The sequence below is a fragment of the Megalops cyprinoides genome, chromosome 2, assembly GCF_013368585.1.
Source record: "Megalops cyprinoides isolate fMegCyp1 chromosome 2, fMegCyp1.pri, whole genome shotgun sequence".
Taxonomy (NCBI): domain Eukaryota; kingdom Metazoa; phylum Chordata; class Actinopteri; order Elopiformes; family Megalopidae; genus Megalops; species Megalops cyprinoides.
Window position 1 is genome coordinate 19,415,002 of NC_050584.1, and position 23,488 is coordinate 19,438,489.

General features: G+C 45.6%; 1 protein-coding gene across 3 annotated transcripts in view; it reads left to right on the forward strand.

Moving 5' to 3' along the window:
• The window catches only part of lpin2 (lipin 2), a 32,349-nt gene that overhangs the window by 4,521 nt on the left and 4,340 nt on the right, over positions 1-23,488 (forward strand). The window contains exons 1-16 of one of the 3 annotated variants that reach the window (XM_036520658.1): positions 1,972-2,211; positions 11,461-11,661; positions 14,967-15,062; positions 16,083-16,372; positions 16,464-16,571; positions 16,833-16,959; positions 17,149-17,497; positions 18,179-18,278; positions 18,536-18,723; positions 18,852-18,945; positions 19,053-19,122; positions 19,246-19,338; positions 20,064-20,140; positions 20,877-21,006; positions 21,642-21,790; positions 22,742-22,828. In XM_036520658.1, coding sequence (XP_036376551.1) covers positions 2,104-2,211; positions 11,461-11,661; positions 14,967-15,062; positions 16,083-16,372; positions 16,464-16,571; positions 16,833-16,959; positions 17,149-17,497; positions 18,179-18,278; positions 18,536-18,723; positions 18,852-18,945; positions 19,053-19,122; positions 19,246-19,338; positions 20,064-20,140; positions 20,877-21,006; positions 21,642-21,790; positions 22,742-22,828 — 2,267 coding nt within the window. In that variant the 5' untranslated portion in view covers positions 1,972-2,103. Of the gene's footprint in view, positions 1-1,971; positions 2,212-6,281; positions 6,350-11,460; positions 11,662-14,966; positions 15,063-16,082; positions 16,373-16,463; positions 16,572-16,832; positions 16,960-17,148; positions 17,498-18,178; positions 18,279-18,535; positions 18,724-18,851; positions 18,946-19,052; positions 19,123-19,245; positions 19,339-20,063; positions 20,141-20,876; positions 21,007-21,641; positions 21,791-22,741; positions 22,829-23,488 lie in introns of those variants that run through there. The other 2 variants (XM_036520660.1, XM_036520659.1) reach the window with 2 other exon arrangements.

The window sequence follows — 23,488 nt, forward strand, 5'->3', positions numbered from 1 at the left end:
GTTTACATTTGTGTTTACAGGGCGTTTGTACGCTTCTTACAGCTATTAAAAGGTAATATTCTGGTTTAATGGATCTGTCGATGGCACAAATAAATGTTGTGTGAAAGAAAGAGATTCAGGGATACTGCACTGTACGTCTTCAAGTTTAAGTTACTGCAAATGTCTGCTGCAGCCAGGCCAGTGTTTCACACAGAGGGTTTTTTTTCGTTACTAAATTAGGAACTGCAAATGCAGAAGAAGGCTGAGCTGGATCTTTGAACCAGACAACACATGGCTGAAGTGATCTGAATCCCTCCACTCCTGGCCGTTCACTGCAGTGCCTCTCATTTTCCGTATTAGTTGTGTGGCTGGATTTCAGAAACCGCTGCTGTTTCAATGAAAAGGCTTACTGAGATTTTCGGCTGCGATAGAGACAGGATTGTGTGTCTGTGTGTGTGCGCGGGCTGCCGGGTTGGGTTGGTGTGTAATTTGAGCCAAGCGAAGTCTAGTCAGAAAAGACGTTAGCAAGGCTAGAGGTGCATATTGCTGATTACTTGACAAAGGAAAAAGGATAGCATTGAGAGACTCTTTGAAGAAGTAATCCCATCGCTAAATTATGCAAAAGGAAGTTTTGCAGGTCAATGGTGGTCTGCAACTTCTTGTTGTTGTTGCAAGCTGTGCGGCGGGGTTACTGAGGTTTAATGGTTATTAAATGTTTGTTACGTATGTTTCGTTAACAGTCATTCCATTGAAACAAGCTTTTAAAATGAATTTTCAAAGTATAATTCCCTGTCAGATCATGGCGTCAGTTCAGGCAGTGTGGACCATTTGCGATGAAAAGAGTGAAGGCCATATATATAGTTAAAAACAGTTTCTTTCTTTGTGCAAACTGTGTGAAATGACTCATCAGTCACAAGTCCTCTTTCTCAAGCAGACACTGGGATATGCAAATGATGGTGCAGATTGAGAAAATCATAGTGATGAGTTCATTGCAAGCTGTAAGCGATTTAAATAAAGGTAACTTAAGGACACACTAATTTTCAGTCACCCTTCACTAAATGTCACAAAGACAAAACAGCTTGTTCAGGTCTGTAAACTGTCCCCTTTGTCAGATTGGAGAGTTTGAAACGAAGTGTTCCGCAATGCCGGTCAGCTGAGGACATTGCTGTTTGACTGCAATCAACCATGCACATGATAGTATTTAATGGCATGTGATAGACGGATGGTGGTGATTAGTGCTACAGGTGAGTGTTGCCTTTATCAGAGAGAACCTTCTGGATATGATTTAGAGCAAGGAGCTGAAAGACTGTGTGCGGGCCCATGCTAACCAAGTCTGGACAGCCAGACCCTGCATCTCCCCTTACAGAGTGATATGGCAGCCGTTGTTGGCTACCACTTTTTCTGTGAAGTTTGTGCCTTTTCAACAGCTCACTGTATCTGCTTGAGAATTCCGGAATGACTATTGAGTTGATCTAAAATATCCTGATATGTGTTTTTATTAATGGATAGATCCCACCAGCAAATTCATGTGCTTACTCAGTCAACATTGTAAAAGTTAATGGGGGTGTAGATGGTACTAAAAAAGAATGGTAGGACCAGTCATTTTTGTATTTATTTGCACCAAACTGATTTCACACGTTTGCTCCTTTTATCCATATGATCTTAACTCATGACCACACGCTGGCACACCCAAGAAAGTTGGTTCCTAGGCAGCGTAGCCAGTGGAGGCGTTGCTTTGGTGGCTGCAGATGGCCCCAGCGCCCTGCCTGATGCGTCCCGGACCTTATCAGAGAAGCGTGTAAAGGCCCTTCTCAGGAGCCCCTTATCAGCCTCGGTACTGTCGTCTTAGGGCCCGTCCCATTGGCTGGCCCGAGATATGTTTTCTCAGCAAATGAAAGTGAAGAGGAGAGGTGGAAGGGAACGAGTTGCCATTACATAACCGACTCGGGCGTCAGCAGCGCGGGTAGCTCCACGCAGCGGGGTTTTGTTTGGACTGCCAGGGAGGCAAAGGCCAGAGGAGTGCTGGACTGTGGCGCAGTCCGTGCTGGGAATGGCAGAGGGTGAGTCTCTCCGAACGCGGAGGGACTTTGACTGGGCGCCAGGCGGGCTCCCCGGTCTGCTGAGATGAAGAGACTGCGGCCCTGGGGGGACGCGGACCCCCCGGGGAGCAACGCCGAGGAGGAGGCCAGCGAGCAGGACGACGCCTCGTCCCTGAAGTCCTCCTGGACGCTGGTGAGTCGGGAGCAGGCGTCGTGTTGTCCCAGCCTGCACCGCTGCGTTATGGTGGGATCCTTGGAGTTGTGGAGCGTGTAGCGCTCATTAGCGAGGGACCAGCTTTGAGCGCGCGATCCAGTCTAGGTCCTCAGTGCTCTGCTTTGAAGCCGTGCCTCGTGATTGTATAGGTTCTCTTACGCAATGTTGGATCGTTCATCAAAAGCTTCCGATTTACCTGATTTTACCCTCTTTCTGTGTCACCAGGCTTAGTGTAACTGATTCAAATGACAGTATTACCAGATAATTAGTTTTTCCTGTGCATTTTTTCATGAAGACTTTCCCACAGCTCTTTGACTATCTGCATTTTGAATGCTGTTGGGAATAATGTTTACTTGGAAATGAAGTTCCACTGCATTCATAGGATGCTGAGAAGGCCTTTAAATTTTTGTACATTGACACTTAAACTCTGTTTAAATGCTCCTCTCCCCTCCTAATAAAGGAGGCTTTTTTATTTCCAAGGAAGGAAAACAAAACTGCACTCATAGCGCAAATTATTTCTCTCCCGCATAGACATTTTTCAGTTTCATAAGTTTGTGGTGTCAAAATGCTTGCTTGGGAACTGAAGCTTGCTCATCTCTGCTTTATTTCTTAAGAACAATAAACTAATTAATTGTGGATGGTTTAACATAAACATGAACTGGAATTGCGAAATACTGTATTTTGGTACTGTATATTGGATTCCTTTGTTTGGAAGGCAGCAGCAATTATGTTACTGTAGTGAACATGGTAGCAGCCCAAAGCCCGAAGGTCAGCAGAATGTCTGAACAAAGACCTTTAAGTGGAAGGCCTATTTATGAGGGTGCTTCATGCTCGGCTGTACAGTACAGCTGTAACGCTGCACTGCTAATCTTTTGTTTGCTAAATTGCACAGCACAGCAGATAAATCTAAATATATGCCCAGCTTTGTTGTCATGACAGGAGTGTACTCAGGTTGTTGAAGTTGCAGATGGCCAACAGCTCAGGGACTGAGGCCATGCTGGTGGAGTTTGATAGCTGAAGAAAAATAAATGTTTCAGTGCCTTTCTGTAGCCTCTATTACTTTGATCCTGAGAAAAAGTTAGTTTAGTTGGTGTGTGGTTCAGACTTTCATGTTTACTTTCATTTTACTAAAGACTAATACCACATTGACTTTTTGTAGAAAGTTTTGCACTAATTTCAAGAACCGATTGGATATTCCTGGATGGTCCTGTTAGACAATATTTATTGAATGAACTACTGATGAATTCTCAGAGAACAACCGTAGTTGCCCTTTAAGACAAACACGCTAATCAGAAATTCCATGTCCCTTGACACCGGGAGCCTCTGGGAACTGATAAAGCTGTTTGTAGTAGTAGTAGATGCACAGTGTGTCCTGAAGGGAGGTCAACACTCGGTCTCGTTTTCAGGTGCGATTGTGGCAAGAAAACAGCCCTACATCTCATGCAGTATGCAGTACTATCTGATGGAGCACAGGGCCAGAGCAGTACTTGAGTGTTATCTGAGCTATCTGATTGGAACATGAGGTGTAAGGTGCCATTGCGCTGCAGCGAGTTGTAGCCACATCTGTACCGAGATTACACTGTGCCATCTTGCAACACCACGAGATACATTTAGGTTTGTGATCAGGTGAAGCTGAGAGGGAGATGAGCAACATGCATCTCGTTATTCACAGTTTGTGCTGCATCGTTTTCAGATGTTTTCCCTGCAAACCGCAGTAGAATTATTTGTTAATCCTGTGTCATATCTCTCTTAATCTAGTCACAATACTTGTCCTTTGATCTGTGCAGCTATTCTGTTGATTGTGCTCTTTTATGCCGTGAGTGGCAACTGGGCCGATGAGAGCCCGGTCACATGTTGAATCGGTATAAATCCTTGTCTTTTTTTGTCAGACCTGCGTGGGGTCTGTGTTACTGGCAGTCATATGTTGATGGCGCATAAACCACGTTGATTATTATACAAACAGGAAACGCGTGTTTTCGAACACTGGGGCCGCGGCACGGAGCAGCGAGCCCTCTGTTATGGGGCCCGCTGAAGGGGCTTCTTGATTGCGTTTCGGTGATGAAATGATGAAATGAAAGGCTAATTCGGTTGTGGAAAATGTCTGGAGGGTTTACCCCCCCTATAACGCAGCTGTCAGGGCGGCGGCACCGCTCGTTATTTTAGATGGAAGTAGGAGGAGTGGGCAGAACTAAGCCTGGGCCCCATTCATTTACCTCAGCCTGCTCGTCACAAAGGGTCCTGCTTAAAATAGCGTGGTATAGGCTTACGTTGTTTTCTCTCTCCGCTGTAAGTGGCAGAATGGAGCCTGCTGTCTCGTCATCCCCATTGTTGCCTTACCCTTACGGCTGAGGCCCAGCGTGCACAGCCTCAACCCCAGTGTCAGGCCAGGGGGCCATCTCTCTCTCCACTTCCTCACTTGTTGTTTTCAACGTCATGGCTTACTGCTGGAATCTGGAGTCATCTCCTGTTACCGGAGGGAGTGCTCTGAGCTCTGAGGCCACGCCAACCTTGGCCTCTGACCTCCACTGACACATTTCCTCTCCATCTGACAACAGTCTGGTAGAACTGTTTCGCAGAGGGTCTTTTATTTATTTACTTATTTTTTACGTTGGGACAATTCATGAGAAAAGGGTTGACCTTTATCTTTTAGCAAAACAGGAAGAAAGCAAGGTGATATGGAGCATGACCTGCAGCAGGGTTCAGAAGTGTGACTGAGGGAAAAACTCAGACAGAAGAAAAAACTCAGGGAAATTAGAAACCATAGAAACAGGATCACTGGAATGGGCCCATTTGTTAAAAGCTGTAATTGGAGCTGGGTGGCTGTTTTAGAAATGATCAAATGAGGATTTTCATTCAAATTAAGATGCAAGGCCTTATATCTTCTAGAAGATACTTTGAGTAAATCTAATGCCTTTTATCGAACAGATCAGACAGACTGTCTGCACTGTGTACTGCTTCGTAGTGAGCCAGCCACATCAGTGGTCAATAATCCACCCATTCACATCCCAGAAAGGTGGCCACCTGTCACCTGTGTTGACCAAGCCACCTAATTACACCTTCCCTTACACAGCAGTATTGAGGCTCTGAGCTCAGTCATTCATAAAGGAGGCGTGTAAGGAAATGCAGCTCCCATCTGGCTGCTGCCTCTAGCTAATTATTACGAATCTTTCAGACCCTCATATGAACAAGTAAATCGCATAAGTAGTCACTACTAAGCATGAGAGGGCAATAATCCCTGCGTTAATGCATAATTTTATAAACCGGCAGCACTGATAACATGAGAGAAAAAATGGCTTACCTATTGTTGGGTGGTCTGCTGATGTGTGGGGAGGGACCTCTCACCTTAGTAACACAGCACTGTGTGTGCACAAGCTGTCTTTGTATGTGATCATTAACCTTGAATTCATTTGAAATGGACAGATCAGCAATGGGGGGAAAGCGGTTCTGCCCGCATTTGGGCAGTTACTGACATCGGCAGCACTTTGACCCCACTTTAAACCGGCTCACGTGGTTTCAGGTGAGTGAGTGCCAAAATGAACCTGTTTACTTTAGATATGTAGTAGAGTTCCGGCCATGCATGACACTGAGTAACCATATCTGTGTCATCGGTCTGTAACAGAGGTGAAATTGTCTGTGCTCAGGCAGTAGCCTGCTTGCTTTCCAAGATAAGGCAAGTTTTGTCACTGGTGTCCAATTTGTCAGCGTTTGCGCTCGTATTGGTGGCAGTCAGCGGTCATCTGCTCGATAACTCAGAGTTATGTGACCCCGTTTCTTCTCTCTCAGTTTGTCTCTCTTTCTCTTTCTCTGTCTCTGTCTCTCCCTCTCGTTGCGGTTCCTTGACTGAGATGTGTGGTGTGATGGCGGCGCAGTGCAGGAGGCTGACAGACCACACCTCTCTCCCCAGCCGGTCTCGGCTCACAGAGCACCTTGAGTGTTTTCTGGTTTCCTCTCAGCCTTCCAGGAAGGCCCGGCGGCCGTCGCCTGGCTCGTGTCTTGGCTCTTAAGCCCTTGCGTGTGACTCGGTGCTTAGTAAACAGCGGCCGCGTAGCGTGGAAACCTGTGAGCAGCCCGGGCGTTGTGCTGTGTAGGTGGCTTCGGCACGGCTCTGTCCTGAGAGGTGGGTAGTGTGGCTTTCTGTCTCTTTTGCTTTTGCTTTCTGATAGATTAGAAACGAAAACGCTAACAGGAGTGACAACGCTAAGGAGAATGACAAGGGTTATGTTACGAATACTGATGCACACTAGTTTGTATTAGGTGAAACTAGAGACTGACAAAACTTGTAGAGTATTCCTTTCAGAACAAATGTACAGTTAGTGAAGCAAGAAACCAGATATTGCATTATCAAGGGTACCTTTAATAAACAATGATCTTAAGGTCTTTTGCCTTTTCTGGAAGGGGTCACTGAAATAGAGCCATGTCGAGATTGACTGAAATGGAGCTTTCAACTGTTGCAGTTTTCAGGTTGTCAAAATGTCACATGCTGATTTTTATATCGTTTTTGCAGAATGACTTTATGGTTATGTGGTAGGCAGATAACTTGGCACTGCTCAGATTGTTTAGATCTTAAGTTTGCCTGACTCCGAAACAATACAATCCCTCTGTGAAGTTCTTTGTTTAGCCTTCTCAACCTCTGTTGTTGACAGACTAATCAAATCAAAGCACTAATCCAGGCAAAACATGGGTTGCAGCCAGCTCATCCACGTAGCCTATAATACCATGGATCAAAATGGCACACGAAATGACAAATGAAGTGCATTTCATGTAGAATTTTATTTGGTCTCATGATCAAAAGATCCTAGGCATCAGAGCCCCCCCCCCCCCCCCCCCCCCCGCTGTGTAGTGATCACTGTAGTCGATTGACTGTGCATTCACACATTCATCTGCGAGAACTCCGTCCTAAGGTGAAACGAAAGTATAGCAGAAATCAGTTTCACTTTGTTATAGTGTGGTCTGAATCTTAGACCCCTTTCATCTCTCACGATTTTATTCAGTTTACTTGCCTGTCTAGCGGCATTGCAAAATAACAAGTGCTCATTTGCAGTGTAAAAGTGTATTTTCACCATTGCATGTCAGCTTCAGTGTGCAATGGTATTCAATGCACCACAGTGGATATTTCTCTGTTTTCCAAGCCATTAAGCAGTGCGTTGGCTTGGTCTCTTCTCAGCTGTCAAAGCATTGCCAGTGACACATTCCAGTGGGGGACTGTGCTGGCTGTGCATCTGAATGCCAAGTTCATCTGAATCGGGAAATGAAGCTTCAGAGTTTTCACCATTTAAAGGCAAATCAATAACGTGGTACCTAGAGATATTGACCAATATCTTGGTATTTCTTCAGCCATTATTTATTTAACTGTCAGATATTTAACCAGTAATGTCCTTGCCTAGAAAATAAAGCACATTCTGAAAAGATATTTAGGAAAGATATGTAGATATTTAATATCAAATGTCTAGATTTTAAAGTTTTCATTCCAGGTTTCACTAGCTAAATTACCACCTGCAAGCTCTACAACAGAGGTGTAAGCTTTCCATTCATGAAAGCAGAACATTTTGCTAAAGTGAAGACAGTGAGTATGCTGTAGCAACTAGCAACTAGTGGATTTGGCATCCATCATCTTCATACTGGGTTTGTAGTATTCCAGCTACTTTTGCTTCAACTAAGAATGTACACCCACTATGTAGGGATCACAGTCCTGCCATGTAGCAGGGCGGGGCAGTGTAACATACTGGTAAGGAGCAGAGCTCGTAACCAAAAGCTTGCTGGTGTGATTCCCTGCTGGGGCACTGCTGCTCTACCCTCGGGCAAGGTACTTAACCCAGAATATCTTTTGTATATATCCAGTTGTATAAATGGATAAAATTGTAACATATGTAAGTTGCCTCTGCTAAATGGTAGTACTGTATGTAATGTAATGTAATGCATTTTTATGCATGGTATTCCTGCAAAAATGAAGAGGAAGGAAGATGCAATGATCACTTGTCTCCTGTGAAACAAGTAAAACAGCCCACTCTTGCACATTGCAGGGTTTTGGTTACCAGTTTTGGTTGCCATGGGGTCAGTACTTTTTTTTTTTTTTTACAGACACACAATGGACAATGGAAGCAAGGTAGCAGGTCAACAGTGTAGCAGAAACTTTTCTTACCACAGACGGAGCATGATTGCTGCTAGTTAGCATGCAGTGTTCTTAGCGCAGCTTTTCTAGAGTCACGCACTGGTGCGAGTCAGTGAGTCTCTCCCTCCCTCTCTCCGGAGAGTCTGTATTTAGCTCATTTGCATCAGATTTGCTTTTGTGATGTGATCCGTGAGACAGTTCAGGCCTCTGGTTAGAGGAACTGGTAGGGTGAGGGCTGTGTTGCTTTATTTTGGAGCATGTATTTGGTATACATTATGTGAGGGAGCCACAGAGTTGAGACATCGTCAAAGAAAGTGTAAGTGATGTTGAAACTAATGGTGCTCGTCCTTCGTCATTTTTGAAACAGGTCGTGGCACAGTCTGGGTCATATAAAGGTCCTCTTCTGTTGGCATGCTTATTTCCAGCACTGCAGTATTTTCAGTTGTCATGCTGTTGATAAAATAAACTGTTGATATATTTGCAAGGACAGGATGGGTCAAATTATGCTTGAGGTATTGAACTCAGCATTTAAGTTTTACTTAAAAATTCTGTGGATAATCTTACTATTTGAAATGAGCTAACTAAATACTGTTATAATCTGTAGTCAGCTGTTTGTTCATGAGGACATCAGCTGTGTGGTTTTAGCCTACCAGTCTCCCAGTTACAGTGGAAAAGTCACAGTGCTGGGCTGAAGTATCCCAGAATCCCAGGCGCTGTTTCATTTGTCCACAGCTTTGCACCATAAACAGCGGCTTTCCAGGAACATGGCGCAGAGTCGTTTTCCTCAGATGTTAACAGTGGCAACACAGAAAGCAAATCACATGGATATTTTTACATGCATTAGACTACCACTTAGATGAAGCAACAGTTTCTGTGCCATCTTATGCCTGTATTTGTAGGCGCATTTAGTTTTTTTTTTTTTCACGTTCTACTGTTATGATTGGCCAGAGAAATGAAAGTGTGCATCCCTTGCTGAGGGGTCTTTGGACTGCACTCTGCAGCCAGGAGTGAGGTCACAGTGCAGGAGGTGGGTGGCACTGTGGCTCGGTGGTGAGATCAGGCCTCATAATGCAATTTCCAACTGGGATACTGCTGTTGTACCCTTGGGCAAGGTGCTTGACCCGAATTGCCTCAATAAATATTCCACTGTATAAATATATAACGTGTAAAAATGTACGCTATGCAAGTCTTTCTGGAGAAGGGTGTCTGCTATGCAAACGTAATGTAATGTAATGTCTAGGGAGAGGTGTCCTGTTTCAGATGGATGGTCTACTTCCATTCTCATTGGCATCTCACACCACAGTTCTTTGGGCTCCAGTGACAGTTTGAAATGGAAAGTTAGCTGATGTTTAACTAATGGTTTTGCTAAAGTTTTTCCTAATGGCAAGGTTTCTCTGTCAGAGAAACACCGTACATTAGAATTTCCTCACAAATTTCACCAGAATATGGCTCCTCATAGTTTGAGACCAAAAGAGGTAACAGTCTGCTGCTTGTCTCATCAAAAAGTACAAAAATATTCACTTAAGCAAAGTCAAGCTTCCAGCCCTTTGTAGGTCTTTAACATAAAAGTCCTTGTAGATTTTTTTCCTTGCATCTCTGCTCTAGGACAGGTAGGACAGTCAGCACTAGCATTCCTTTTTTACTGAAATTTTGTCAGAGAGAGCGGGGGGAAAAAGTCTTTTGAGGGGAAACTAAATTGTACACAAGCAGGTCGTCTTCTCTCAAGGCGGGGATGTGGAGGGCACGCGAGGATGTTGGCTGTCACCAGCCTGTGACATGCCTAGAAGGTCACCTGAACGTCTCGAGCCGGTTCTGTAAACACCGGGCTCTCACGACACGGAACAGACAGCGGATCGGGAGCCCCCACCTCGGCCCCCAGTGACAACCGTGCGACACGTCTGTGGGCGGGGAGATAAGCGCCGGGGCGCGCTGCCAGAGACCAGTGGGAAAACATCATGTGACTCTGAGGTCCCCCCTTCAGCCCCCCCCCCCCCGGTCCCCCATTCCTGGCGTGGCCAGAGAGCCCTTTCTGTTTGGTGGTTAGCCAGCTTTTGCACGCCTGTTGATTTTAATTCGCTGGAAAAAGATCAGTGGAGACATTAACTTTGACAGGCTTGTTCTGTTCTCCTTTGAAATGTCGAGCGGTGACATTAATGGCTTTTCTCCTTGTAGGGCATTTTGAACCGAAAGCTCTCGGTTCCTCGGCCGGAGTACTGGATGAGCACAGGCGACTGAGGTCCTGAGCATATTTGCTCAGCACTTTCTGCAGACCTGTGGGCGTTCGTCCGAGCCCTGCCAACAGGCCCAAAGTGTTTTAAAACAGCAAACATTATGAAAGGTGCCTGGGGTTGTTTTCACCAACCAGTGTAATATACGAAAATATACATGGACCTGTATGTTAAGTAGGCTGATTGTAAAGGATTGGTTTCTAGAGAGCAGGCTTTGGTAGATTATGGTGAGCTTGTTCAGTCCAGCTAAAGTAGGGCGGGGTGTGATGTCACTGGAAGCGGAGTGCAGCGTTGCACGCACCTGCAGTGTCCTCTTTCAGTCACAACCACTTCCCCCCCAGCCCACCCCACCCCCAGCAGCACAAGCAGGAGTGTGACTGACACAGCAGCGTCGTGCCTGAATTAAAAATGAGATTGTCACCGTGGACCGCAGTGCCAAACCCTGCGAGAGGCAGTGGCCTGGCTGTAATGACAGTGACTAATGCGAGTGCGACCGATGTCCACGGGGCCTGGCAGTGCAGCCCGGTGCGTCCTGCAAAGGGTGTTGTAATTACGTTGGGAGGAACGGTGGCGAGAAAATAGGACAAGCCTGTGGTGTTGAGGGAGAAGATAATTTTAAAAATGCAGAATCTCTGTCGCACAACGAAAAGTTAGTCAGCGGTTCTGCTGCAGCCAAATTGAACACAAGGGTCCAAAGAATGCTTACAACAATCGGCCTCAGTGTTTCGCAAAGGTTGGTGATGAGAGACTTGATGAAACGCAAAGCTGTTTCCGAATGTTTCAGCGCGTTCCGGTCCGCCTCCGCGCGGGTCCGGCCGTCGCCCTCGACGCCGCGGAGGTTCCCTCCCGGCCCCGGTCACTGCTGACGGCCTGTCCCTCTTCCGTTCGCAGGTGGACACCATGAACTACGTGGGCCAGCTGGCGGGCCAGGTGCTGGTGACGGTGAAGGAGCTCTACAAGGGCATCAACCAGGCCACGCTGTCGGGCTGCATCGACGTGGTGGTGGTGCGGCAGCAGGACGGCAGCTACCAGTGCTCGCCCTTCCACGTGCGCTTCGGCAAGCTGGGTGTGCTGCGCTCCAAGGAGAAAGTGGTAGGTGGAGAGGAGGAGGAGGAGGAGGAGGGCCGCTTCGGGTTCTCTGTCTCGGTGTCTCTGCATCTCCCAGCCAGGAACGTGACCTAGATTACGTCTGTGGAAAACTGAACTCGGCACACAGGGCCCAGAGTTTCCTCTGCACTGTACTGTACACTTAAATAAGATAGCGTGACCCACATTAAGCACCGCTGCCACATCCTGGGGACCGATATTTTTGCTTATTGAATATTGCACTATTTGTTAGAAATCTGGGGCTGATCCAATTTGAGCCAATTTGGGTTCAGCTGAATCCCCTTAGTCTGCGCAAAGAGTTCAATTAGATGGCGCCCTCCCAGTGTGTGAGGGTGCAGCAGTAATGGCTTGTGAGACCCCTCAGGATGACATAAACATAGACAATGTGGAGTTCCCGTATAGTGCGTAGGAACTGACCATTCAAGGAACTGAACTGGAATGTAAACAGCCCCCCCACCCCTAAACATGTTTTCCATACCAGTTAATAAGCCCAGGACTAACTTAATAGCTTAATCAGCTTGGTTAGTAGGAGTACACAGTGCACTTTACATGCACCCACAGGAAGCACTGTGTGCTTGTCCCATTTCAGATTTCCTGTTTTTATCGCACTTTTCAGTCTCCCTTCGACCTGCCATTGTGCGATGCTTTATTTTTTTTTATATAGGGTACAGTATGGCATTTTTCTGATGACACTAATACCACCAGTCAGAAGTGACATCTTTTTCCTTTTTTATAAGGCTTATGAGGTTTAAAAAGATATTGCAGTGTGACAGTGCACAAAGCCTATAATCTATTTTCACATTTTAACTTTGATTGCTCTTTTAAATTTCCACATGCTATCTGAAATAAAATGTTACAGACCAAGATCATACGGAGTGCAATTTTGCGAGTGTCACTGTATTACATCACATGTTTGCATATTATTTGATCCCGGATTTAGCAAATTCATTTTCCTATGCATCCTGTGAACTTACCTCTTGTACAATTTGAGGAAAGGGTAAAAAGTATGCCATTGAAAAAATAGATGGCAGTTCAGATGCTTCAGTACGCAGAGCACAGCCTCTGAGGATTTTTAATCACAGGTGCCAAGGACCTCTCTATATTTAGCACTCTGAGGATGCTGCATGTCTTGCCTCCATCACCTCTGCATGAGAGTAATTATTAGGAAATGAGCATAAACTATATTTGTGCCATTGTAGTGTCAGCACCATCGCTGCACATCCTTATAAAGGTCTCTGAGGGGGCCGGGGGTGGGGGGGCGCATCTCGTCATCCTCGAGAACGGCGGGTCTCCATGGCAACGGATCGCTCCATTTGCCTTCACATAAAAAAAGGTAGAAAAGCTGTCTCCCAACAAGGTTAGGTAAGGGAGGATTGACGTAGGAAGGCCCATTTTTACTCAAGAACGGCTTTTCATATGCTCCAGAGAGGATTGCGTTGAGTTGTAAAGCAGGCGGTTTCGTCTCTCTTGTGAATAAACTGGGGAGGCGTTGTCGCTCTGCTGCCTGAGCGGTCAGAGCATCCTGCCCTGCTATTAATAGAGATACTCAAAAGCCAGGGATGGGAAATGGACACTTGCAAGACTGAACATTTCCTTATCGGGCTGGAGATCTTGGTCTTGGTTGGCCTGGATTGTTCAGATCTGAAGTGCATCCTGTGTAGACAACTTCGGGTGGGGACATATCAGGCAGTTACCAACCAATAAGCTGTCAGAGTTCTCAGAGTGTGAAGAATCTGTTTTATAAATCTGTTCCTGGTGCTGTTGGTTTTATGGTCACATAAAATGGTCATGCAATTTTGAAGAATTTAAAAGAAAGTTTAAATTTTGGCTGAAATGACACCAGATTTCTGATGTGTGAAATTTAACTTTAATTGCACCTGTGTGTGAATGATAATATGAATAATTGATCAACTTGGGATATTTTTTATTCTTTACATTAAATGAACTTTGGGCTTGTGTTGGAAACTGCCCTTGGCTAACAGATAGTTTGGTATTATGCATCTGATAAGTGATTGCAGAATGTCTCAAAATGAAATCGTATTGGCCCCTTTCAAATAAAAACGGTAGCGCCAGTAAGTAGGTAGGCAGGAGCATCCCATTTTGAAAAGGGGAAAGGGTCCGTTTTCAGCAACTGAAGCATCCATGCCTTGTATGGACTGCTTTTGGCACGGGCAGGCTGGTCCGTTGGTGCTGATTTATTTGATTAGTAAAAGTCTGTGGGGTGAGCCGTCTGAGTGAGCTATGTGTGGCGGGTCATTTAACTTCCATGCGGCTCTTGTGATGATAAATGGCTCAGTGGCAAGGAAATAAAAGTATCTGAGTGATGCAAAGCTTGCAAGACAAAAGAAAAAAAGAAAGGCATGCCTTGTAAATTGTAAAGAGAAGCATTCGGTTCTGAGATTTGTTAGATGTAGCTATTTGCTGTAGCTGTATAAATGTATAAGGATGGAGCAAAAAGTTCACCGCCTTAGCCAGATAGCTAGATTGTTCTGTCATGGTGGCTTACGTGATGAAAAAGTAGAGGCCTAATGTGAAACGTGGGAGGAAAATGATAAAGGAACAGAGATGGAATACCTGTATAAAAACTCCTCCTACACCCCTTGCTCTCCTGATCTGGCATGACCAGAATTTTTATTCTTCCCTGGTTTTAAGTGTCGCGTAAGTGGGAGCTATTTTGCCAGCGAGAATGAAGCGATCAGCGCAGGTAAGGTGCCACAGTGAGAGGATTTGGACGCTTTAACATTTCTGGAATAGCTGCACTGAGATCAGGGAAGATTATGTTAACTGATGTGCGAACATCAATGCTTCTGGAAGACTGTGGGTGAGGGAACAAACTTTGTGATGCACTCCGGTATCAGAAGGGGAATATGCATCAGTATTAACTTTTCCTGGACGGTATGGGACGCACCCATAAACGCACTGAGAGGAAAGCCTTGGGTCAGGTCACAGTTATGATGCATGACTTGGCACTACAGCCGCATCAATGATCTGCGGTGTTCACATTGGCACACGGTTTTTCCGTGTCTTCTAGATGTAAGCATTACCTAATGGCAAGCTGTAGGGAAGGCCATGAATCATGTTAACTGATTGGGCTAGCTGGCAGGAGGATTGAAAGTAAGACCGCAGCTTGCAGAATGTTCTTGGAGAAAACACTTGAATAAGGTCATTAAGCACATTGACAGAAATCAGTGGGTTGCGGTGTTGTGTTTTTGACTTGTGTTTGTGTTTGTGGTTACGACTGTGGGTTGCTGTGCGTTGTCTCAGTGCCGTCCCCTTGGCCGTCCCCACAGATCGACATCGAGATCAATGGAGAGCCAGTGGACCTGCACATGAAGCTGGGTGACAACGGAGAGGCCTTCTTCGTCCAGGAAACCGGGGAGCAAAATGTGAGTATCTGTGCAGCCTTTCCAAACCTGCTGTTTCTGTTCATCAAACGTGCAAATGACAGGCCAGTGCATATTGCTTTGTGATGCGCTCAGAAATGGTTCCCATTTTGTATTTGTTCATATTAGTTTATGCAGCACAATAAGCAAAGAAGCCAGAAAACAACAGTACCCAAGCCTGGCAGCAGTACCTGAGAGGGATAGTCTTATGACACATTATGAGTTCTATGACACATTACATTTACATTTCGTCACTTTTCGGATGCTCTTATGCTGCGATAACTAGTGCTAACAAATACATTAGCGCTATGGTAAATTCACAAGCACAGAAGCTGATAAAAACACGATAGAAAACGGCTTTGAATTAACAAGGAATCGTCAGCTTCTGGAGGTCAGGCATGAGCTCATCCATTCAGAAACAATTACAGGAGAGGAACTTTAAATATAAATCGGCCCAAAACAAGTAGCTGCCCAAGCTATGTGCCAGAACGTTCCAGATATAGCTACAGCAGCAGCCTACACACTGGTCAACCTGGCGCATGCAGTGTGTTGTCAAGCAAAATGTCTGCGTTCCCGGCCCACACTGACTGTTCCTCTGCTGCGCTCTGCCTGTTCTCAAATAGCTGAGAGGAGCTTTATGTGCAGTAGTGCACAACATTTACATAAACAACTACAGGCAATCAGAAGGCAGCCCACTCCTTATATAATACACTATGTGTTAATGTTTCTTAACAAAGATTTTAATGATGGCTGACATCTGTACAACATCTCTATAGTATCCAGGTCTTAATAAGTGCTTTTTCTTTTAATTGCCCATCTTATTTCTGCTAGGCATCCTCCTAATTAAAATGAACCCACAATAACCTTGATTTAATATCCTTCCTACATATCACAGAGTGATTTGTTTAGTTTCTTGTGTAAATGAATGCGTCTAAAGCAATAAAACGAGGTCCGAGTACTGTGCCGTGGGGATGGAAGGTGCAGGGAGTGACCAAAGCCTCCTTGTTTTCCCGGGTTGCTCAGGAGATTGTCCCAGCCCACCTCGCCACCTCGCCCATCCCCACCGAGGAGCAGATGTTCTGGAGCCGAGACCCGCGGCATGCGGGCCCCGGGGCGGAGCACGGGCAGGCCCAGGCCCCGGAGGAGCCGGCTGGCCCGCCCGCGGCCACGGCGTCGGTGAAGAAGAAGAAGCGGAGGAGGAAGAAGCACAAGGCGGACCCCCGCAGGGAAGAGCAGACCCCCACTGCAGGCAGTGAGGAGATCTTCGAAATGGACCTCAGCTCCGACGAGGAGCACGCCGCGCACAATGCAAGGTGGGTGGGCGGGCTTTTCGCCCCGACCGCGGGGAAACGGGGGCAGGCCGAGGTCGTCTCGTTGATCGCATCTTCTGTTGTCTCGTTGCAGGGCATCGTCATTCACTGCGGTGAAGGATGCCGAATACAAACAGCACTCAGTTCTTCACGCTCGAGACAGCTACCCTTTATCTGATGGAGACTGGTCACCTTCAGACAGGTGTGGCTCTATTTGTTACTACATGACACAGCAAAAATATGCTATATGCTATAATATTATGTACTGCATATGGTAATATGCAGTTGTTTGAACCTGTTAGGTACTGGTGCTATACTATCTGTAGTGGTTTCTTGCAAACAAGCAGAGGCTTTGAATTTTGGTTCCTAAAAGTCAGAACAATGAATATGAATACATCCTCTGTGTGTTTGAGTGGCAGTTGTATATACTGTCTGGTGCTCATACACTGTATTGTGTCTCCAGTCGGACCCTATCAGAGCCCCTCTCCCCGAAGAGTGACTCAGAGCTGGTGTTGAAGCCCTCAGAGAACCTCCTCAGGAACGAGTCTCACATGCAGTGGACGTGGGGCGAGTTCCCAGAATCCACTAGGGTAAGGGCCTCTTCATTATTTCATATTTAAAATAACAAAGTTGTGTGATATCATGGGCTATCACAAAATGAATGTGGCAGAAGCAGTGTGAAAAATGCAGTGTGACAGAGCTGTGTTACAGTAAAAGTTTTTGAAAGTGTCAGCGCTACTTCCCTTTTCCACCCTTAAAACCAACACGACTGTCTCCAGGTCACCAAGAAGGAGAAGCCGGAGCTGCCGAAGACGGTGACCATCACGCCGTCGGAGAACACGCACTTCCGCGTCATCCTGAGCTCGGAGGCCATGGAGACGGGTGCCGAGACGCAGCAGGCCGTGGTGGACCCCGTCTGCGCCATCGTCAAGCCGCAGCCCCGCACCCCCGTGTCCCCCGCCACCCCCGTGACCCCCGCGGCCGGCCTGCCGCCCGGCGTCACCACCTCCACCCCCACCGACACGGCCGCCCCCTCCGCCGCCGCCGCCCACATAGCCGGGGACATGGGTGACGCCGGCGCGGACGTGAAGCCCCTCTCCAAGACCGACTCGCCCTCCAAGAAGAAAGGTGCGGCACAGGCCCCAGAACGCCACCCATTTCTGTTCAGATTCAATCTCCCACAGTGCGGTTTTGGAGCCTGCCTCATTCACATTGTCTTTGCATTTCTGTCTCAGAGAAATGATAACGAGGAAGGATGAGGTTAAAACGCAGCTGAAACCCTGGAGATAATGGCTTATTGCAATCGTGGTATAGACAGTGGCTTGTGTTCCTTATCAGACAGTTACCGTCTACGAAAAAGCTTGTAATATGCATATGCTCACAGAATGGGTTTAAGTTGATGTTTCTCTGTTTTATTAATATAGATTTATCTCTGTCTGTCCTAGCTTAAGCTTGACTGCTAATGATACACAGCTAATGAAATGCATCATGACAAAGCAGTCTTTGAGTAACACTGAGTATACCTTAAGAGAGAGTGTGTGTGTGTTTGTGAGAGAGAGAGAGAGAGAGAGAGGCGGTTGGTTGAGGACGTTGACAGGAAGGAAATGGGTTGATGGCCAGGGAAATTCTCACTCGCTTCAGAATACCACATTCAGCTTTCTTTTCAGTTGTGTGTCTGCACATTTGCATTTCCTTTGCCCTTTCAGTTCCTTTTGTGTTTATGGTCACATACAGAATGGCAGCGAGTCTTGCACAAACAAACATGGCATCATAGTTTCATCACATCATAGTTTTGCCCTGTTGTTTCAGGTGTTCAGAAGAGAAGTCAGCACCAGGGCCCTGAAGATATCTACCTTGATGATCTGAAAGAACTTGAACCTGAAGTTGTTGCACGCTACTTTCCTAAGAGGTACCCATCATGCCTTGCACCTCAGCAAGGACTTACAGATTAGAATTGTGAAAGAAGGCTCAACCTCCTCTCTGTCACTACAGACAAAAGCTACCAATTGTTAATGTCATTGTAGATTTAACATAGTTTGTTATTAACGGTATGCACTGCATTGCTTTGGAAGGTACTAATACCAAAACATAACAGAGACAATGGAATTATCTTTATGGAAGCGCACACATCCACCACAAGCACTCAGACGCAGTTCTGTGTTGCAGTGAGTCGGACCCCGTGCCTAAGCACTGGATGGAGGGAGAACTGCACTCCGGGTCCCAGTCCCCTCAGTCTGTGGGCAGCGCGGCGGCCGACAGCGGAACCGAGTGTCTGTCCGACTCCGCCAGTGACCTACCCGATGTCACCCTGTCACTCTGCGGTGGCCTCAGTGAGAACTCGGACATCTCCAAAGGTACAGCGTGTGGTGTCAGGCAGGAGCGAGGCTGTCCAACTTGAACCTGCTTTCAGCATCCTTCTCTTTGCGTTAAGAAAGACATTGCTGACAATTTTTTTTTTTTTTTTTTTTTTTTTACATTGCAGAAAAGTTTGAGCAGCATATCATCACATATCATGAATTTGCTGAAAATCCAGCCATTATTGACAATCCCAATTTGGTGGTAAAAATAGCAAACAGGTGAGTTGATGTCACTTCTAAGATGTTTCCATTTTTTTAAATCATATCTGTATTTTCATAAATACTGTAATGTGGTGTTTGATCATCGATATGTGCTTATTTTACAGGTATTACAACTGGACACTGGCAGCACCGTTGATATTAAGCTTGCAAGCTTTTCAGAAGAACTTGCCTAAAGTAGGTCCCAGCCTTCTCGTACATTTAAATGCTGTGTGATATGTGTTAGGTATGTGTACATTTTGTGTGCTTTTTTACTTTGCATCCCCACATTACTCACTCCTCCTCTTCTGGCTGCCTCAGACCACAGAGGAAGCCTGGGTCAAGGAGAAGATGCCAAAGAAATCTGGTCGCTGGTGGTTTTGGCGCAAGAGGGCCGACAGCACTGTCAAGCAGGTACACTATCCACAGTTGGGCCAGCACACTAGTGTCTGTGTGGAGTTTCAGTCCCCAAAATTCACTACTTTGTAATGCAGCACCACAACGTAGCTAGTCCCTGAAGCTAGTTCCCTCCTGTATCCTCTGTGATTTGTGTGTATTTGTTGTTAATCAATCAGGCATAATGTAGATACTATGCTAAAGAAAAGAAATACACAAAGTTAATGAGTCATCTTTTATGTGCTGTGGTTATGGGCTCATTTATCAAAATTTGGCCAAGACCAAACCTGGGATTTTTGTTTGGCGATGACATGGCAGTGTGTTATTCTGGATGTACACTGTTATTGTCTTTTTTTGCACCCTCCATTAGAAATATTTATTTTTATTTGATTGTTGGATTAGCACACTGACAAGAACGTAACAAAATGCATACTTTGTTTGAAATGTTTATTCCATACCCAAAAAATTATGTACATTTTGACATACACACACGTAACTTCCAGTGAAAAAATAGCTACTAAGTGTGAATGAAAATGTTGATTTAAAAATATATTATGTGACAGATCAAATTCCCTTTATTTTTTGTGTCTGGGGGGGCTGGTATGGTACAGGGATGTGCGCATTTGGTTAATTTATGTATGAATGATAAACTGATTTATTTGTACTGTGTTGTGCAGTTAGTAGCCTTAGAGTCACTGGGCTCATCTCCTTTCTCTGTGCCCCTCTCTGTTTCCTGAGTGCAGTCAGAGACCAAGCTGGAGAGACAGGAGTCGCACAATGGAGGAGGCCCCACCCTCCCCCAGGAAAGCCCCATCCTACAGTGAGTCAGCATCACAGGGCTGTCTGAGGCCCCTCCCAGCATTGCTCCTGAACAGCCCATTATGTGTCCATGTCAGAAACACTTTCACACTCCTGTCTCAAGGAGCTTTAGTCACACCATGATGTCACTGGTCTCCATGACCACACAGGACTCTCCCATGTTCTCAGTATGTCTGAGAGGTAGACATTGTGTATGGACACTGGATAACATTGGAATAAGTTTACTTTGTATAAATGGCTCACCTGTAAATACTGTGGGAGATTCTTACAAAAGGCTGTCCATGTCTTTGATTAAAAAAATTAACTAAATTTGTCAAGTCAAACATTTAGCTGACACGGTAGTCTGTAATACTAATTTCAAAAATAAATTTAACAAAAAATATTATTTTGCCACTGAGATAGCTATTTATTGCAACATGAGTAAATGGCTTCAACTGAATGCATTTTTAAAGTAAATGGTTTTAAACCCATGTCATTGGATTTGGAAGTAGTCTTGTTGCTGTTTTATCCCTATCTTGTAGCGATATTGCCCCCTGCTGGTCAGAAGTGAAAGTTTTACTTTGTTAGTACTGCTGAAACACACATAGAGCCAGCCACAAGAACCTCAATTTGTTGGTCTGTGTGCAATTATTCCACCCAGACATTGCTCTTGCCAATCTGTCATAAGACATGTGGCATTCCTTTTAAATATGGAAATTTAGGAATAAATGTGACTTTTGGATTTCCATGTCTTTCAGGTCTAAGGGTGGGGATACGTCCAGCGATGAGGAGTCCAAGGAGATCAATGCCGCAGCGCTGTCAGAGGGCCTGGGTCAAGCCAGCACCCATTCCTATAAGAAGTCACTGCGACTGTCCTCAGACCAGATTGTAAGTATCTGACTCTTCACACATGCATGCATACAATCTTCAAAAACTACCCCAGCTCTTTAAAACTGCCATGCTGGAGGAAGAGAAAGAATGTATGACTCTGCCTGTGCTCTCATAATGACTGACTAGTTTGAAGTGGCAATCCGTGTGTTTGCCCAGGGATGAACCGAATTGCATCATTGTTTTGTTGTGGGGGCGTATTTCTTCCTAATAATCACAATGAATCCCTGCTGCAGGCCTGTGAAACTACAGTTCTTCCAGATGGGCATCATAGTGTATCATAGTGGTAGGGAGCAGGGCTCGTAACTGAAAGGTTGCTGGCTCGATTCCCCACTGGGGCACTGCTGTTGTACCCTTGGGCCGGGTAATTAACCCAGCTTTGCCTCAGTAAATAGTAGTAAACAGTAATGAACACAGATCACATGGCACTGCTGGTCCAGACAGTGTGGAAAGTGGCTCAGAGGCAAGGGAAAGACACAGAGGTCACAGAGGGCACCTGCTACCCGTCAGACAGTCTGACGATAGTGGCTGTTTTTGGTAAGGTTGTGAAACTAAGGTCTGTAGAGTGGAGACTGGAAAGACCACATCCTGCTGTCTGAAGCATGCGGTCGCTCCGCCTGTCTGTCTGCATACAGGCCAGCCTGAAGCTGAAGGAGGGGCCCAACGACGTCACCTTCAGCATCACCACACAGTACCAGGGAACCTGCCGCTGCGAGGGCACCATCTACCTGTGGAACTGGGATGACAAAGTCATCATCTCTGACATCGACGGGACCATCACCAAGTACGGGGCACTACGACACTCTGCAGTTCTGCCACTGATCACTAGTTACGACTGACATGTGACAGCATTTTATGACCGAGATGGGAAATTAGGTTGATGTTACAAATGCACCACTGTGCTTTTAGCCAAATTTTCACGTCTATGTTTCCTGCATGTGGCATGCAGAGGTGCGCCCAACCCAATAAGACACCAAACAGTACTCCTTCTGTTGCACTGAAGAAGATGCTCTGAGTGCAAAGTGACAACACGTCTGGGATCAGATGATAATGGATATTAAGCAGATGTGATAATATTAATGTCTTACAACTGCAAACGTTAATTCAAGCAAGTAAGGAGAGCATTTCAAACATTGTTCATTTTGTTTGTTTTATGCCAGTTTCAGTTTAGTGCTGGTTTTCATGGTTCATCCTTCAAATGCAGACCATTTCATACCCTGTGCAACAGTGACAGCAAATGTTTCTATTGATGAAAATGGCAGATACTACGTTGCGATGATCTCATTTTGTGATTTTCACTTCTCTCTCTGTAACTAAAACATCATTGTACTAGATCATTCTGGCTGTAGCTAAAGCCTCTCTTAACTGCTGCTCATGTGGATAAACAGTAAATTCAAATTATGTCTCACTGTTGATTTTTTTTTTTTTTTTAACCCATTAGCCTTTTGATATAGTGGAAACTGATTAATTGGCCAAGCAGGTCTCGCTCTCTCTCTCCATCTTTCTCTCTATCTCTCTCTGTACATATATATAATCAAGGAAGGGACGATCAGGCTGATACTCCCATTGCAAGTCTAGTCTCTCTGTTGTAGATTGAGCACTGTTTCATATAGCTGTTTTTTGTAATCACAGATACATAGATACATCACATTGTGCACTGTGCTTTTGTAACATCAAACAAATTAAACCGGGAATAGAATCAACTAAGTCGGTACTCTATCCTCTGCTCTCCCAGGTCTGATGTCTTTGGGCAGATCCTTCCCCAGCTTGGCAAGGACTGGACCCACCAAGGCATAGCGAAGCTCTACCACTCAGTACATGAGTAAGTCTCACACACACTCACTTCCCTTTTTCACTTCCTGTTCCTGTGACAGTGTGAAGGCTTTCCCATGCTGCAGGCTGTCTGACTTACAGGAGGTACTGCCTGCCAGCGACCAGCAGGGTCCCCTCAAGACATGTCCTCGTGTGATCCTGAGATAGATGTTTGTTCGCTTGGTGGTTTGCGGGGCAGGAAGTAGATGGCGTGGCTGTGATACAGAAGGCAGGATATAGGTAGACCTCAGTCAGTGAGTGTTGTGTATGCTCTGCTCTCATTGTTGAGTGCCAGACTGAGGGTGCATTATCGGATGATATTGTCATCGTCTTATCTCGTGGAGACTGCGTATTCATAGCCATTGTTCACGCTTGCATTGCGCAGTTCAGAAAAGTTAAGTTAAATAGTTGCGGGTGGGTAAGATAACAAGGGTTGAGGTTTCAAAGCCTCTTTGTGTATTTGCGTGCCTCAGTCTTTTGCAACCTTTTTATTTCTAATAAATGAATTATCTCACCCATTAATAGGGCAAGCAGGGTGGAGGAGAAGTGTCTTTGAGAATTAAACTTGCTCTAATAGCAGTGCATGTAATTGCTATTGCTTTGAAGCACAGCAGGGCTGTTTTTAATTTAAAAGGCTACAGTGGGTATTGGATTTTGCTGTTGGAACAAG